Genomic DNA, 17,356 nt, shown 5'->3' with positions numbered 1-17,356 from the left:
GGCTCTGCGTGTTAATAAGGTACCATCTTATTCTGCAGAGGGGCATCATTTACTAGTGCACAACTGGTATGTGGGGGTTTCAAACATCTGGCGTTTTGTAGTTAATACGAAACAAAAATTACTTTTTTGTAGGCTTAGTACTGTGTATCATTCAAGCTTCTATTATAGGGTACATTCCCAAACATAGTAAAAGCAGTGAAATACATTGTGCTTGGATAAATAAACCAAGAGAATGTGCCAAGCCTAAAAATGTCCCGCTAATGTTAAAGTTCAAGTTTCTGTAAAATTTCAGTAGAGGGGTGCTTTCTTATCTTTATACAGTTCTCCCTTTTTTTCTTTTTTCCCTCTGAAAAACATTCTTATAATGTGTCAAAGACTGGATAACAGCTTGGAACTGTGTTCTGCTACAATGAGATTTCACCAGGGATATTGTGTCTTGGTACTTCAGTGTTGTCAGGATAGAGGAGAACACAATAATATGTCTATTCTTCAGTGAAATATATTTCTAAAAAATACAGTCACAGTGCAATTATACAACAATTCTCCCATTTTTGCTGCCATTTGTGGCTGGGAAAAAAGCAATACATCCATCTGGAAGGTATTCCTCTGTTGCCAAGACAGGCAAATCTGGGGTTTTTTTGTTTGCTAGCTTTGCAGGACTCTGTGTGGATTGTTATGCAAACAGTTTGAGGATCAAGCCAGTCTGCCTCTCCTGGCAAACCCTACCATGGAGCAGAGTCATCAGACCATCACAATAACACCAGTCAAAAAGCAAAATCTGGCCTTGGGAAGAACTGGCATACATCCTGCTCAGTGGATATGTCCCACCTCCAGCCCAGGTTCTCTGCACCCAGCACCAGGTTAAGAGCACAGGGACATGGTGTGAAATCCCTTGGGAATAAGGAGAATATATTCTAGGAAGCTCCAGGACTATATGTCCCTAGAGGGCTATGCAAACTCAAGGGGTACCCTCTCCCTACCTGGTGCGAGGGGAATTGATGCAGCAGAGGCAAGAGCAGAAGTGATGGACTGCCACTGAGGAAAGGCCATGGAGCTGCCACTGCTTTGGCCATGGAGCATGGACAGTCAGAGCTCTGGCAGGGCCAACCCCTTCTGCTTGTTAATTCTATTCCCAAGTGGACCCAGTGCCCTGCTCAGTTTTAACAGCAAAATCCACCTTCCTTTGTAGAATTGTATCACAGCTTTTCCTGCAAATTCATCAGAATGACAGAGGAGGGGTGAAATGCTACAGCCCTGGGCAGGACAGGGAACAGATGGCACTCACACACAGTTGTCTTGCGTGCACTTCCCGTGGCCACTGCACATGTCTATGCAGCCATCCCCGATGTAGACGTTGTCGATTGCCCACGTTTGCTGCTTGTCAAAAGGAGCAGGCTGGTGCCAGCGGAAACGAGTTGCTTGAGATCTTGGGAGAGAAAGAAAAAGAGAATTCTGTATTTTCTAGCTAAGGTAATCTTTATTTTGATTGAAAGGAAATGTTAGTCTTGAGGCTAGCCTGCTCTTGGAAGATTTGTTTGATACCAGCATGACCCAGGGCCGGTTTCTGACAATGACAACATCCCTCCAAGAAAAGGATGCCCACATTTTGAGAACAGAACAAAGCACGGGTGCTTGGTATCAAGCTGAGAGTGTGGGAGGTAGGAAATGGAAAGCAAGTGGGCCATGGTTGATGCAGTGGAGAGGAGGTAGGAAGAAGGTGGTATTCCCAGTTGGAAGGTCAGGCCAGTCATAACCGTGTCCCAGCATAGATCCAAACCTGAGGGACAGCTAGAAGCTGGATCAAGCCAGAATAATCCAAACCCTCCAAGTTTCATCCTGAGTCAATAAGTCCAAGTCAACAAATTTAAGTGACTTTTTCTCTATTAATTCTCCCAGCCACACAGGTTAAGAGCAGCTCTAGGGAGTGAATTTGGGGACAGGTGAGAAGGCCCATGCAGGGCTTGCAGCATGACCCTGGCTTTGCAGTTTCTTCCCTCCTCCCCATCCAGGGCTTGGCTGGAAAAGCCAAGAAATTATCTGTAATGTGATCCTGGCTCTACTCAGTAAATTATATTAATTTTGTTGATTAAAATGGGCTTAGTGCCCTATATGTGAATTAAGTGTCTCAGCTCCCAAAATGGATGATGAAAATCTATCCAAAACAGTCAGGGGACAGCAAATAGTTATTCAGCTCATGCAGGTGGAGAATGTGAGTCAAGAGCTGTGAGTAGATGAGATGAATTTCCGTAACTATGAATTCAAGCTAATCCGTGTACAGCACTAGATGGCAGCATTGAACTTTGTGTAGTCTGTTTTCTTTTGAATCTCAAAGAGAAATCACAACTATTATAAACACACACACACACACACACACATACACAAACAAACAAAACAAAAAAACCCCCAAAAAATCCAAAAGAACCCCAGCAAAATCCCCAAAAACTATTCAGTGTAAAAATGGACCTCATATGATAAGGTCATTATTCTCCCATGAACTATTTCTTTATGAAAATGTTGCATGAGCTGAATAAATAACTTGTTTATCCAAAGAGAAACCTACTGCTCTGGGCTCAGCTCAGCTGTTCACCAAGCAGTGTTTAAAAAATAAACATAAAAATTGTGAGGAAGTCCTTTCAGAATAAAGACAATAAAGAATAAAGCACCTATATCTTACACTGTGTGCTTTGGCTGGGCACATCACTAACAATACATGGAGCTAATGCTCCTGTGGGAAACTTTGCATTTGCATTTGTCTTAAAAGGCAAAATCAGCTCCCAGTTAAAAGTAAGTGTCCATTGGCTTCTCGAGGCCAGAGGTGAGGGAGCACTCTGGAGCACAGGAGCCCTAAGAGGCTGCCCAGACATGGGTGGTGAGCACCTGGCCAAGCTACTGACTACACAGCCTGCATATGCCTAAAACATACAGGCATAAACAACTGGAGACACACACCTGCTATTACACAGCTTGAAATAATAAAGCATAAAAATTATATTGCATCTAGACTAAAAGGCCTATTAGCTGCACTGTTCTTATCCTAAAGCTCAACGTCTCTCTTGCTTATGAGATAAGGTTGTAATAACCTCTTTCATGGAATTCCTCTCTTAATAACTTTGGGAATTTGTATTACTTGAGCCAAAAAATTCAATTATGGGATTGGACAGAAGTGCAATTTTTACCTCAGTAGGGCATCAGGCTTCTTGTGACATATACTGCTCAAGAAACCCTTCAGTCCTAAAATCACTGTTATTTATAAACCTGACTTTATCTCAGGTGGTAGCTTCCTTTCAGGTCCAAATTCAGTTGGCTTGGAACATCAATCCCAGCCCTGATTTATCCCATTCAACCCCAGAAATACTCTGAACACAAATTTACAGTCTTTATATAAGAACTGACAGTGTAATGGATTTTTACAGATGGTAGGTAGCAAAGCCTCACAAAAGAGGAAGAACAGAAAATTAATGCTGGGAAGAAGTCCTAAAAAAGTGCTATTACTTGATGCAACTGCACAGAAGATAGAGAAGAGTCCAGATGCCCCAAATGATTAGTTACAGAACACAGACTTTTTCATTGCTAGTGTCAAAATATGTAGCAACTGTTATAGGCACTTTCAGTACAATTGCTAAAAAATAAAGGTCTCTGTTTCCAAACTTGTATGTGCCTTTGGTGGCATCTTTCATGACATCTATCTCAAGGCTCTACCTGTGCTTTGGTACTTCTGAGCCAGCAGATAGCTCAGCCTATGTCTATGTGAGGAGATAAGGCTTAAGGAGATAAGCAGGAGGAGCAAAGCTGTGGAGTCAAATAGTGCTGAGAGCCTGGTGCCCTTGCTACCTGTGTTTGCAATTTCTATAGGATAAAGCTTCATTTACTTATACTTATTTGTTGCTATTTACATGGACCAAACAAAAAGGACACGGTACAATGGCCTAAACTCCATAATGTATCATGACATTACAAGTACCTAGTTATGCTTTTAGATTTATTCTGCAGAAAACCAGAGGGAGTTACCTCGTATAGGGAGGCAGAGGCAAAGTAACCCGGGTCCACTTGTTGAAAGTGTCTGAAATGAGGATCCTCTGGAGATGGTACTTGTTGCATTCCACATTAGTGGGAAGACAGTCTTTCAAAATTGGGTGCCAGGTCAGCCCAAGGTCCACTGAATACTCCAGTTCAATAGCTAGGGATGGAAAGATGGTTAGTTACTTAATTTAGAGACCTATATCCATAGGGCTATAATAAAGTGCAAGCCCCAGACAGTATCACAAGTCTGAACTGACAAAATAACCACCCAGAACTTTTCAAACCCTGTGTCAGGAGCACAAAGCTGCCTCCTTTGGCGGCAGCATGGAGGGTGTGTTACATGTTGCTGAGCAGGTATGGCTCAGGGGGAGTCTGCAGCACATCTCCACATCTGCTGCCTAACTCAAGGGACCAAGATAAAAAGACAGAGCCAACATTAAGGTGCCAGGATTAAGTCAAGACAATGTCTGTAGCTGCAGCATGCAAGACAATGATGTGACAGCACCATGACCACCAAACTTTGTTTTTCAGGCTTGAAGAGTCAGATTCAGCTGGATGTGATTGCTCTGTAAAGCAGAGCAACACTCAAATTCAAACTTTTGGCTCTCTGTCACAGGATGGCTTAGTCAGCCTTCTACCCTTCCTGCAGACCAGCTCATTTAACTATTCAGCACAATTTTAATTTGAGTTTGTTAGTCAGTGAGCTTGTTTCCATTCAAACACAGTCTAGCCACATTCATTTCTCAGTGAAAATCAGCAATTTCATTGTTTTGATGTTTATGGCTTACAAGCTTTAATTATGAAAATTAAAGGTTAGTCAAGCTCACTAAATACTTCAAGTCAAACTTCATGCAGCCATGAAAACGTAAATAATAATAGGTGCAGAGCTGGAACTTGAAGTAAATGTTCCAGCTGCCAGGTACTCTGGCTGAGCTGGCTGTGTAAAACATGGAGCGTGGTTGCAGTGATAGGGGTGATAAATCTGTGATCTTCTTTTGATTACTAACAGACCCATTTCTTCTACCCTCATGCACAGGGAATGACCCTTAATCACCCAATCAGTCCTACTTGATGTTTCAGCACAGAAGACAGTGCTATAGAAATACAAGGACAAGTAGGTACAAAAAAGGGTAAGTGAGTTTTTAGTGTTAAATTTCCCTCACCAAAAGAAATGCTTTTCTCATCATGACTGGAAGCATGATTAGGCAGTGTCCTGCCTAATTTAATATGAAATTAAGATAATGATAAGGGTTGTAGAGAAATAAACAAACAACCCCCCCAACAAAATAAGGATCTGTTTCTTTGCCGGTATATGGCTCAGCCACCAAAATGCCTCTAAACTTAGCAGAGATGATCTCAGGATACTGCAGTATTCTTAGTAACAAAAGAAAGAAAAAATTTTAAGCATGTAAGTAGCTTCAGATTAGCAAAATCAGAGAAGCTAAATTTGGGACTTCATTTAAAACCTTTTTCCATTTTTATACAGAATTGTAGAGGAAAGTTCAGCAACCCAGTAAATTAAGGCATACCACATGATGCAATGTATTTTATTCTTGTCCTCATTAAAAACATCTATACCTCAAAACCCTACTCTAAGAGGATATGTAAAACAAGCATTAAAAGGCTTGTTTTTAAGAAAAACCTATTTCTTGTATGCCTTAAAATTCACATAGTGAACCAGTTTTTAATTTCCATGGGATGTGTATTTGATGTGATGAGTACAGAGCATGTTTTTATTCATTTATCTGTATGTATATATGTGTATATACACATATAAAAGCTGTCTCTGCTCTCAATAGACATCATATGAAAAAAGGAAGCTAGGTAATTAAAAATTGAATCATTATGCATACATAAGCAGATATACACACGTGCATAGTATGTATGCACACATTCATAGATGTAAACATATAGGTCTACACATATTTATTATTTCATATGGACAACATAAAGTTTTGCAGTTGATGCTGCCTTAGCAAGTGTCAGATGTATGTTGGTGTAAATGATTTCTTAGATACATGGGTACAAGTGAGATCAGAACTGAGACTACACTGAAAATGCAAAACCACAAAGCAAGAAACATATGCTGCAACACCCAGCTGCTTTTTATTACTCCACCACCCCAAGCAGTGGACATTATCTACTAAATGGATGTTTTTAGTAAGGCAGCAGTTAGTCTTTTTCTGAGATTGATTGAATTGCAATGTAGATGCTCACAGGGAAATATTTACTTCAGTTTATCTTAGGCTTCAGACACCTGGAATAAAAAAGCTGACGTTACAATTTCTAACAGAAACATGCAGCTTTCTGTTGTTTCTCAGTTCTTATGACGATGAATAATGTAACCAGAAAACAAGTGAACTTTCCTCTGCAGTGGAGGAAGAGGAATGGCAGGGATCACTAAGAAGCCATTACCATAACAGGAATCTGTGACAGAGCAGGAAGCTGCAAAATCTATTTGCAAGAAAGAGTCTTCATTGACAACGATGTCAGTGGTGACGACGTAGCGGGTGCTGGCTTTCTCAATGAACACCAGGGCATCCCCAGCAGAGCCGCAGACCGGCATCTTCGTTCCACCAGGGTGGAGCAGCCACTTCCTGCTGTCCAGGGTGGTGAAATCATCTTCCAATACTGTATTGCCAGAGATATTTCCTCCTATAAGGATCTGAAACATTAGGAAAGAAATTGTCATTGAAAAGGAGAAATGTCTAGAAGTCTTCACAAGCATACAACCTGAGGAGGAAGAGATGTACCAGACTATGTGTGTTTATTCTGCTGGTCCAAAACTGACAAGATTACTTAGTGGAGAATTTAGCCCATGAGAAAGGGGAGTATCTCTTTCCTGTAAAGAAAAGAGATTGGCTCAGCTGTACAAATCTAAAATTCAGGGACGTGAGCTCCAATCTCAATGAAGTAAAACTGCTCAAAAAAAAAGTGTTAGCAGAAACAAAGTGATTGCACTTTCCTAGTGATTGTTCTGCTCTTCTATTATCTGGTGCACTGCTATCAGATTGTGTCTGCTAATAGAAGTGGGGAAATTTTGTCATTGACTATAAAACATCATCATTTTACTCTTCAACAGCAAGCAAGGTAAAATTATTTTTCATTTGTTATTCTGAATTCAGTTTCTGATTGTTCTGAACAAATATAGCTGTATTCAATTAAGATATCAAAACAATGGGTTCTTTTGCCTTTCTAAACAGAGGGATAGGAAGTAAAATTCTGTAGCCACAACATTAAAATGGCTGGTTAGGTTTCTCCTAACAATCTGAACTAACTTCTTTGAAAAAAAGTAATAAATATTAAAGCAAATTATACTTGGACAAGCCAATGACACTACTTGGAGCATAATAATTTTAGAGATAAATAATTTGTGATTTACACCAAGTCATACAAAGTAATATAATAATCTTCATAGCAGAAAATCCCAAATATGAAACTTTATTTTCATAAAATTGATATTGATATTCAAAAGATTGATATTTTTCTACAGGTTTTTTCTATTACATTATACCAAGCCAATTACATATTTGTATACATTTTAAAAGAAGGTTTTTAAAGTTTGAGATCAGACTTGCATTCTGTGTGGTAAGGCCTCCTGCAATGTGAACCTGAGGCTCTACACACATGTAAAAGTCTTTCCTAGAATCAAAATGGGCAATCAGTGCCCCACATGGAAGTGATGCATTAAAACCATAAACTCATCAAACAGTAATTGTGCTCTAAATATCTTTTTAATGAGCATTTTTGCTTGTCTCAGTGAAATGCTACATGCCAAAAAAAGGGAAAGATTAAGACTGAATCCAGTGTAAGATTGTGTTAAAAGAAGAAAGGTCCGCGGGATTGCTCACCTGGTCGATGACCCAGGGGCTGTAGAAATGCCCGTTCTCGGATGGCTGCCACCAGCGGAGCCGCGTGGAGCCCGAACGGGCCTTCAAGGGAATTTCCAGGGCAATGTATCGACCCACGTTGCTGGAGTTACTGAAGAGGAACTCCTGGAGAAGGCTCCATGTCAGGCCTCCATTGAGAGAATACTGCAGCAGCACAGGCTGGCTCCTGGGGTCAGGCACCCCCTTGCCACATCCCAGTCTCATGAAGAACTGCACAAATCTAACAGGAAAAATCTTGCCACTTACCAGAAAGATCTATTTTCTACAACATCCTACACAGTGAACTAGAGAGCCTTGGAGTCTGCCTACTGACTAGCCCTGTGTTTTCTAGCTGTAAGAGCCATCTTTAGGAGATCTTATGATTTCCTTTCCAAAGCTTCTAGAATATAACTAGACAGACAGGTGGCATGACAAAAATTCATTTTGCCTGTGTGGTAGTTTGCCAGGCATAAGAGGCTGAACAAAGCTGGTCATTTATGTTTTCAGCTTTTGTCTGCACAGCAGATGGTGTTGCAAGTATCAGAAACATAATCCTGGGTGAAATTTTTATCCCTGTATCCCGTGAGTACAGATTTTAGTGGCAGAAAAGCAACTGCGCTCTAAGTAGATCATAATTTGCCACGAATTTGCTGAAATGCTTAAATTCAAAATAAGCATCCCAGTTTTCCATTGGCATAAACCACAGAAAATCTGGATGGGAGAACAAAGCACATTTCACTTTCAGGGGATCATTTTGTCCATTTTGTCAGCCTGGGAAATTTGTCTAAATTACACCGTTTAAATATGCCGGCTTCCCCGAAGCCAGCCCAAGCCACCCAGGGACAGCAGTGCTTTCATCCCCCAGTTAATTGGCTTCTCCAAAGCTGCACAATAGACTTGTATCAAACTGAGAAATCCCTCCCGTCAGCTGATGCTCATAAATAGCTCCACTGTGCACTTGGAGTGGGGGGAACCGTGCTGTAATGATATTTACTTATTGGGCTTGCAGGGATATTACAAGTATTAATTCATGTTTGCACTGCTTTTGCACAGCTTTAGAGTGTTTTATCTGTTCTAATTATTATTGCATTAGTGCTGCCTAGCTTACGGTTAAATGAAATGGTGCAAAAGAAGTTTTATATCAAAAATCTTGTTCTGGTTTGATCTGCAGGTGGATCTGCTGGGAGTGGAGGCTGCAGAGATGCTGGGCAGACAAAGCTCCAATAAAATGCCAGACTTACAAGTCAATTAATTCTAGTCCTCACTGTGACTCACGGTTTCTCTTGCTACTCGATATAACTGCCTTTGCTATAGATTATATCCACCTCCATGTCCCAGACATAACATATTGCTTGTGCTGTAAAGGAGCACTGGGTACCCTCATGGATCAACACATCAAATGTAATGGATTTGCTTCATTGCTGCCAAGTCTTTCTGCCTCCTCAGATTTACTCCAACATTCGCCACATAATTCAAAGGAAATAAACCCAGGTGACCTTGTCTCTGTGGCATCTGATTTCTTTGCATTGCTATTCTTACATCTCAGTATTTACTAATGTAGTAATAACCCACCCAAATGTAGGTAACACTGTCTACCAGATAAAAAAGTATTTTTAAATATCTCTCTTCTTATCCCAAAGATATTTTGCAAAGGCTCTGCCTATTTTGAAATGGAAAAGCGTAGCGTTCTGTGTAAATCTAGTAACACTCAAATGTGTGTATGTTCTTCTGATAATTCAGAATTGAAAGGGATTTGATCAGCTGTGATACCTACAATATTCTCTCCTTACTGATATTTCATGTGGTGCAGTTTCAGCTAGAAGTATCACCATGGTGGTGATACACTGTCCCCTGTGTTAAATTCTTTAAGACACAGATGTGATGGCAGTGGATTGCAGAGTCCACTTGATTTCAGTCCCCAGATGCTGAGTGTGGCTTGCAGCACTGACAGACACGGCTGCTAAAATACAGAACAAATTACAAAACAATGCCTATTGGTTAGCATGCTCACAACTGGGATGGAGTTTAATTCATATTAGTGTAAATTTTTGTAATGTGGCTTGCTTAGCATGTCTCACTCATCACGTCTCTTCTGCAGGCTGTAAAGATACACCATAAACTGTAAATACACTAAAATATTTGGTTTTCAATAGCTGGTGACAGCTTGATGGGAATTTCTCAGTGAATTATTGGAAACAAATGTGCACAATAAGAAAAAAACCAAGGTTCAGAAATGAAAGAATTATGAGATGACAAATGTAAGAATTATACTTTCAGCAGATACTCCTGTTTCAGCAATGGCTCATAGTACACTAGACTGTAAGAAAAGCAGAGCATTTCTCATGTTGTGGATTTAGGAAACAAAAGCTTGCATGAACTACTGAAGGTGTGGCATCAGTTTCTGGAATTCTTATTTAGGAAAAAAAAAGCAACATTTAAATGGTTAATGCAATTAAAGTTCAAATTAAATTTAATTTATCACAGTGGCAGTGGTTAAAATGGAGCATTTGCTAGTGTGAGCACCACAGGATATGTCAGCTTGCTTTTACTAGAGAAATATCACATATGTATCGTTCTTCAGTATGGCATTTCCTCAATGAAATCCTGAAAGAACTTTTGGAAGGTGTTACCTGGCTTGTGACAAATCTAGGTCTCGAGTCATCAGCATACGTAAACCTTCTTCGTTAAAGAAAAGGTTGTTTCCTCCAGACATGATACCACATTTCCTTGATGGCTTTCCACCACTCACAAGGAGGAATCTATCCGACTCCAGCTGACCTGAATACACAGTGAATACATATTTATGATTTACTCTGAAGTGCTCCTGCTGCAAGAGTGCTCCTGCTGCAAGAGTGCTCCTTCCAGAGGAAGAGAGATAAATGAAAAAATCACATGCTGACTGAGAAATATTCAGTGTTTCCAATGCCATGTATTCTAGAAAGCTGAACAAATCAAAACAAAATAAACCCAGAGGTATGAGGTCTGGGATCTTTCTTTCCAGTTATTCACAAGGTTTTCCACCTTTCATCATTTATCTTAAGGTAACAACAACGTACTTGGGTCTATAAAGAAATTTGGGTTCCATGTGGTAGCATGCAAGCAAGGGCTGGGAAAATTGAAAATGAGCAGCAGCAGCAGCTGTGAAGGGATGAGTTTAGTTCACAGGTGCTGCTTTATGAAAACATGCTCCTCCTGCCGTGCTTGCTAGCGGGGGAAGCCTCGAAGGGGTTTTACAGTTGTGTGCCCAGACATGCATGAGGCTTTGAGCTCCCTCCTGCCTTCCCTCTCTTGGGGTCTGCTGTGGCTGCTGAGCACTGGCTCCCACTACTGAGACATTTGGTCTGCTCTGAAACCATGTTTGCTGTAGCAGGGCGAGTCAGATTTCCCTTGTAGTGAGAAATGACACGACCGTAATGCCCTCTGCTGCCTGCCTCACTGGCAAATGCTCTGTCTGTGCTAAAGACAAACTACCATCAAAACATAATTTGCTTCTGAGATTATTTTCTACATGCAGAGTTTCAGGAAGTTCTGTTTCAATGAAGATTTTGTAATCCAGCATTAACAGTGCATAAGGCATTCATAAGCCACTACTTGGTTCGTGGGAATACCCCCATGGCATAAATGCTAATCAGAAGCATGCAGGGGTGAGGAAGCTTTGCTGTTTAATCCCTTGAACCCTGGGTTGCACTGAGACGGAGAGGCAGCATTCAGATATCCCCTCCCAAAAGAGATACCTTCAAAGTCATCCTTGAGGAAGTCAGAGTTCTTGGTGCTGATCCTGCAGGTTGGCCCCGAGTAGCCGGGGTCGCAGATGCACTTGGTGCCGTTGACGCAGCTGCCGTGCCCGTTGCACATCTCCTCGCACTGGGGGCCGATGTACACGTTGTCAATGGCCCAGGTCACAGGCTGGGATCCAGCAGGGTAAAATCCTTGGTACCACCTGAACCTCGCCAGCCTGAAAATGGCATAAAGCGTACTTATTTTAAATAACAGTTCCATTTTTTTTTGTATTCCATACATATACCATTATGTGCACATACATATTATTCTTTCTGTCAGAACTGGCTTGATAAATAGATTAATTCTAGAAACTGACTGCTAGATCTAATTCCTTCAGTACCTCATGCATCTTTATGTTGACGTTCAACCCAAGTACTGACAGAAATAAAAATAACACTATTCATTAGCTGTAATCTCAAAACTGAATGACAGACATGATTTTCAAAATTTAAAATCCAGCTACTCTTAACTCCATCATTCATGGGGAAGATGAAAGGCTGTGGTCTGATGGATTCCCTTCTGCTTTGGTGTACAGTGTGTGGGTCAGACCTGGCCACTTTCACCCTCTCCTGCAGAGTGAGATTCTAATTCATGCTTCCATTGTGCCCCCAGGGAGACCACCTGTAGGGGTGGAGTGGGAGGATCTCACCCTCAATTACCCAGAAAGAAAACATGATCTGTCATGTCACCAGGTATTCAGCTTGCTTTCAGGCAACTTAATCTTAAACCAGGCTGATATTGCAAGTTGTTAATTTAAACTATATTCTCCTTTGGGTGCTGTCCTGTCATTTTTAATTCATCTCCTAAGTGCTACTTGCATCAATGCTGCATATAAAAAGGAACCAACTGGGGAAGGAGGGAAAACAAATTGAGATGAGGAAAATACTTGAGAGACTAATTTTATTCCCAGTTGAGAAAATGTTTTAAGGGAGGAAGGAAACCAGAAGACTGAGAAGGGAGAAGCACTTAATTGCCTTGCGTGTTTAATGTGTCTTGTTAAAGATATCTAAATTCAGCAGGCAAATCAATTCCGTAGGTAATTGTAGCTGACAATGATTTCCTTGATTTGCTAAAAAGAAATTTTTATGAGGGGATTTAGGTGACAACCAATAATTGATGGGTGGGGACACTACTAAGACACTACTTTCACAAGAAAGATGCCCAAGAACCAGAGTTCTGCTGGAAGTCAAAATCATCGACTTTATTGTGCCCTAAGGGGAAGAACACAAGTGTGAGGCTGGAGGTGTTGTAAGCTCCTCTTGAGAGTAGACCTCTGTCCCACAGGCTGGATTTTTTTTCCTGAGACAAGTCAGCTCCTCCTCTCAGGGTCAATTCTGGTGAGTGTGAACCACGACTTGTGTCTGAAGCAGAGAGTGAACCACTGCTTATCTGGGGTTTCTTCCCTGGCTCAACAGACCCTGGACCTTTCCTTCAGGACATAACTGGAATACTAATTATTACTTACAGCTGTCTGCTGAGAACATATATTCATTTCTAAAATTACATATGTAGTGGAAATTACTTAAAATGTCTTCATCCTGTGTTAAAATATAACCACTTGGCACTTGGGGCATGAAAAGGCTGGGGGATTTTTTTTTGAATTACACAAGCAGAAAGGTTTGGATTTTTTTCTTGTTATTCCAGTAGATTCTGGTGGATAAATCCCCCTTCAGCCCTCTGGCCCAAAGATTTAATGCACTGAATTTAAACTGCTCTGCAGTGCTGGGCTTGGCTGGCTGTCAGCCATGGGCTCCAGTCCTGGTGTGTTGGGGAAGGAATAGGAAGGAAGGTAGAAAAACAGGATAGAAGCACTCAGGAACAGGGGACTAAATCAAAATCCTGGAAGGTTTAAATGAGTTAGGAGTCTGCACAGTCAAAATTTTTATTTGGAGGGATGCACTGATGGTTGGCTAAAGGGTAAAATAATTCTTTTGCACAAAACCAGGAAGTACAAGTGAGCTGCTGAAAGAGATGGTTACCTATTGCATGCTTGAAATGCTAACTGTCATAAACCAGAAAACTCAAGTTTAAAATTTAAACATTTCCTTAAATTATTAAACAATCAGTCTTTCCAAACTTGATTCTTATTCCTTATATAGGTCTTTTCATACTTTCAGAGGCACATATGGGGTCATTTATTTAGTGGAGGACCCATTGACTGCAGTAGTTTCATAAATACTCGGTCTCATAGCTGCATAGACTCATAAATTCTCATAGTTGCATAGCTCATTTTCATTCATACATGCTACAGTTTAATCATTAATGTTGTAAGCTTTTACATAAAGTGAGTTGATGCTAGATGACAGTTATTCCTGAAAAAGTAAACAGTAGTGTTTTTACTTTGAAAAGTTACTTATTACTATGCCTGCTAGCACGTATTGTTTTTCTATGCTGTGTTATCATCCAGCCTGATTGACTGAGGCATTATTTACATCAGACCATTTCTTCACACTGAATTGGAATCAAGCTTATACTAGCTCAATTTTACTGCATTTTCTTATGAAGCTCAAATTTCATGCAAGAATATCACCAGTGAATTCAAATGGCTGATGCAGTTCTGCAAAGAGCACGCAGAGCACACTAAGAGCAGTCAGTTTTGTGTTAATTTCAACAAGCAACTCCCTTCTATTAAACTATCACTAATTAAATATCTAGGTAATAGGAAGTTGCCTGTGGTTATTCTACATCAGCATTAGGCACAATATGATTTGGGGAATCACCTGAACACTAGCTAACGTTCAGGGCATAAAGCAGAGAAAAATTGGTCATTTGGTCTGCTCTAGTGCTGCAGTCCTTATGCAGCACCCTTGTGCTGAGTGAAAAACAGAAATCAAAGCAAAGCAACCAGCAGCTGGGCAGGAACAGGAGCTGGACACTTACCCACAGAGGTGCAGTTTTCCAAAGTGGATGACCTCCCTCCTCCATCCCTGGGTAGTGCCTGCGTAGTAAGTGCTGCTTGGGTGGTGCTCGGTGGAGCAGAGGGAGCTGAGGTGGCTGCTGCTGCTGTAGCACAAGGGGAGCAGCAGGTGCCAGGTGGCCCCCAGGTCCCGGGAGAACTCCAGCTTCACCGGGTCAGCAGAGGAGCTGTCAGTGGTGCAGCCAATATTGATCTGGGGGCCAAGGCATCAAACACAGAAGGTGACACAGGGCAAACTGTGGGACTCCCAACCATTCTTCACCTCAGTCAGCCTCCCACGTTTGGTATGGTATTTGTCTAGTCCAGGAAAATGGTGATTTGGGAACCCACTTAAAGCAGGGATGATGCACTCAGGACACGCACATGAACAGGAGCTCTTGCACGTTGCTCTCCTGTCCAGAGTATATCACACCATGGGTTATGATAAAATAAATATGATAAAAAATCCCCAACAACTTCTGCCTAGAGAAAACGGAAGTTAACTGGGCAAATCCCAAAGGAGAGCTGCTAACATTGCTGGAGTAAATGCACCAGCTCTTGCAGTCCTCTGGCAGGTACTGACGTAATCACAGCATCAAGAAAATGTGCATTATTAAAAGCAGAAACATTAAAACAAAAAGTGCAAACATTAACATTTTGTTATTTCTGAGCTGTTAATTACTGAGCTGCACTACGATCCTCTTTTATGTTATATATATAAAAAGAAAAGCTTATCACCTCAATGTGTTCAGCTTTCACACTCACTACCTATTTGTTCATGTATAGTGGCAAAGCCCTAGAGCACCATAGCTGGACTGGATTTAGATTCAATGTCTTAGTTTGGCAGTGTCAGACTTCTCAGGGTGTGCTCACAAGATTCCTGACATAAAGAACAGTAGAAAAGGCAGAACATGAAAATCAGTTCTACTACTGAAAAAATACAGAATGTTTAATACAGAATTTGATACAACCAGTGCAAATTAGTTTTTTTTTTCCTGCTACACTATTTAGATCTTATAATTTCAGATTGCTTTTGTAAAAGAAGACAAATCAGTTTTTTACAGAATGAACTGTCATATAAAATAATATGTACTGTACTCAGCACACAACAAATAAAAACCAATTGCTGATGAAATACAAAGCCTGCATTAAAACTATGCAACATTTTAATATTTTTATGTATCTTTTTAGCAAAAAAAGGTGTCTTTGTAGCATGCTGTTCTGTTAAGAAAATTTATTTGTTTCTAAAACACAGTAATGCTTAGAATTATGCATGAGTGTTGAAAGTGTATCCTACACTGAATTTCCTTCATCACTCTTCAGTGCACATGAGTCCCATCAACCTACATTTGACTAGAAGGGTTGTCTACTCATCTGGAAGCTTAGAGAGATGCTTGACCCAATATAGGTTTTGACTCTTGAGACACAGAGAGAAACTTCTGCATTATGCGTAACTCCTTCATTTACACTAATGTTCTCCAAAACGTGAGCTGAAAATGATGTTCTTACCACATATGGAAGTAAACATGTAGATTTTATGAGTTAATGCTATCAAGGCTTATGAATATCTTAAAGTCACCTCAAACACTTTTGTTCTACAGGCTGTAATCTATATTTTAAAAGAGGAAATGGCTTGCATTCAATAATTTATGAATTAGTTGAATGACAAATTGAAGAGTGCATGAGTACACAGCTAAACCTAATTTTCTTGGAAAACCCTTAGTATAATTTTAGTAATTTTTATAAACTATCATTTGCTGATTATTATGTAGCTCATATTAATGCAACAACATGCCCCATTGTTGTTAAAAGCAGCCTGGTAACTGTGGCATGGCAATTTAAGTGCCAGATTATTTTCCAGTTTCTTAATGACACTATAATGACCTCTCTAAACCAATAAATACTAACTGGTTACTCCCATCAATAGCTGCCCCAGGCAATGCACAGTTTAGATTCTAGGATAAGTCAGAAATACAGTTTAGTTTAGACTGTGCTGTCACTGGGGTATCTGTTTCCACTGAGAGTTAGAAACACAAAAATATGCTCCTTATTCATAAAATTCCTTTAAAAAAGAAAATGGGATGACTTCAGGCCACAATAGCCGAAAACCAGCTTCATCTACAGCAGCTATGATGTGGGCAGAAGCAAAAGGAGAGCAGAAGTTTGTCTCTGAGAGAGTACAACAGTGCAGTAAAGCCAGCAGGTAGGAAAAATTATTTTCTACTGTCACAGATGAAGTTGTAGCTCTCCACTGGTGAGCTTGTAGAAATGCTGCACTCTTACCTCGAGCAGGCTGTGAGGTGGCAATGTGAACTCTCACTGTATTTTGCTTGTCCTCTTGCCTGCATTTGTGACTCTCCAATACACAGGACATGGACTTTAATGCTATCAGTGCAAGTATATAGGCATGGACAAAGCAGTAATTTAGGCAAGAAAGTAGAAGACTTTGAGGCAGAAATTTCCCTTATCTGTGTATTAAAAGCATCATGATACATTCACATGAGGGAGAGTAATGTCAAATCAATTAGAGGGGAAATTAGACAGGTTTCTCTATTTGGCAACAGAGCAGCTGGCCAAATATACCAGGGCAGAATATAGAAGAACATGAAGCAAAAGGCAAAATAACTTTCTGAGGACAAGTACCTCAAATTGGATGATAGTATTTTCATTCACACTCAGGTCCCTTGTGGTAATGGAGTGCTCTCCAACTTCATTTGAAACAAACACCATAGCTGAATCTTCTTCCCTGAAAATCAAGGAGAGGAGTGCTTTAGACTCACTTCACAAAGTC

General features: G+C 40.5%; 1 protein-coding gene across 1 annotated transcript in view; it reads right to left on the bottom strand.

Annotated features, from left to right (window-relative positions):
• Positions 1–17,356, bottom strand: part of RELN (reelin) — a 276,870-nt gene that overhangs the window by 25,625 nt on the left and 233,889 nt on the right. The window contains exons 40-47 of the mRNA XM_041474646.1: positions 17,209–17,311; positions 14,550–14,779; positions 11,624–11,844; positions 10,520–10,667; positions 7,872–8,130; positions 6,436–6,685; positions 4,009–4,177; positions 1,286–1,426 (exon numbers count right to left, since the gene is read on the bottom strand). Coding sequence (XP_041330580.1) covers positions 1,286–1,426; positions 4,009–4,177; positions 6,436–6,685; positions 7,872–8,130; positions 10,520–10,667; positions 11,624–11,844; positions 14,550–14,779; positions 17,209–17,311 — 1,521 coding nt within the window. The remainder of the gene's footprint in view (positions 1–1,285; positions 1,427–4,008; positions 4,178–6,435; positions 6,686–7,871; positions 8,131–10,519; positions 10,668–11,623; positions 11,845–14,549; positions 14,780–17,208; positions 17,312–17,356) is intronic.

Source organism: Pyrgilauda ruficollis, unplaced genomic scaffold, assembly GCF_017590135.1.
Source record: "Pyrgilauda ruficollis isolate IOZ18807 unplaced genomic scaffold, ASM1759013v1 scaffold33, whole genome shotgun sequence".
NCBI classification, from domain to species: domain Eukaryota; kingdom Metazoa; phylum Chordata; class Aves; order Passeriformes; family Passeridae; genus Pyrgilauda; species Pyrgilauda ruficollis.
The sequence above is the reverse complement of the archived record's forward strand: the minus strand, read 5'-3'. Positions and strand labels throughout refer to the sequence as shown.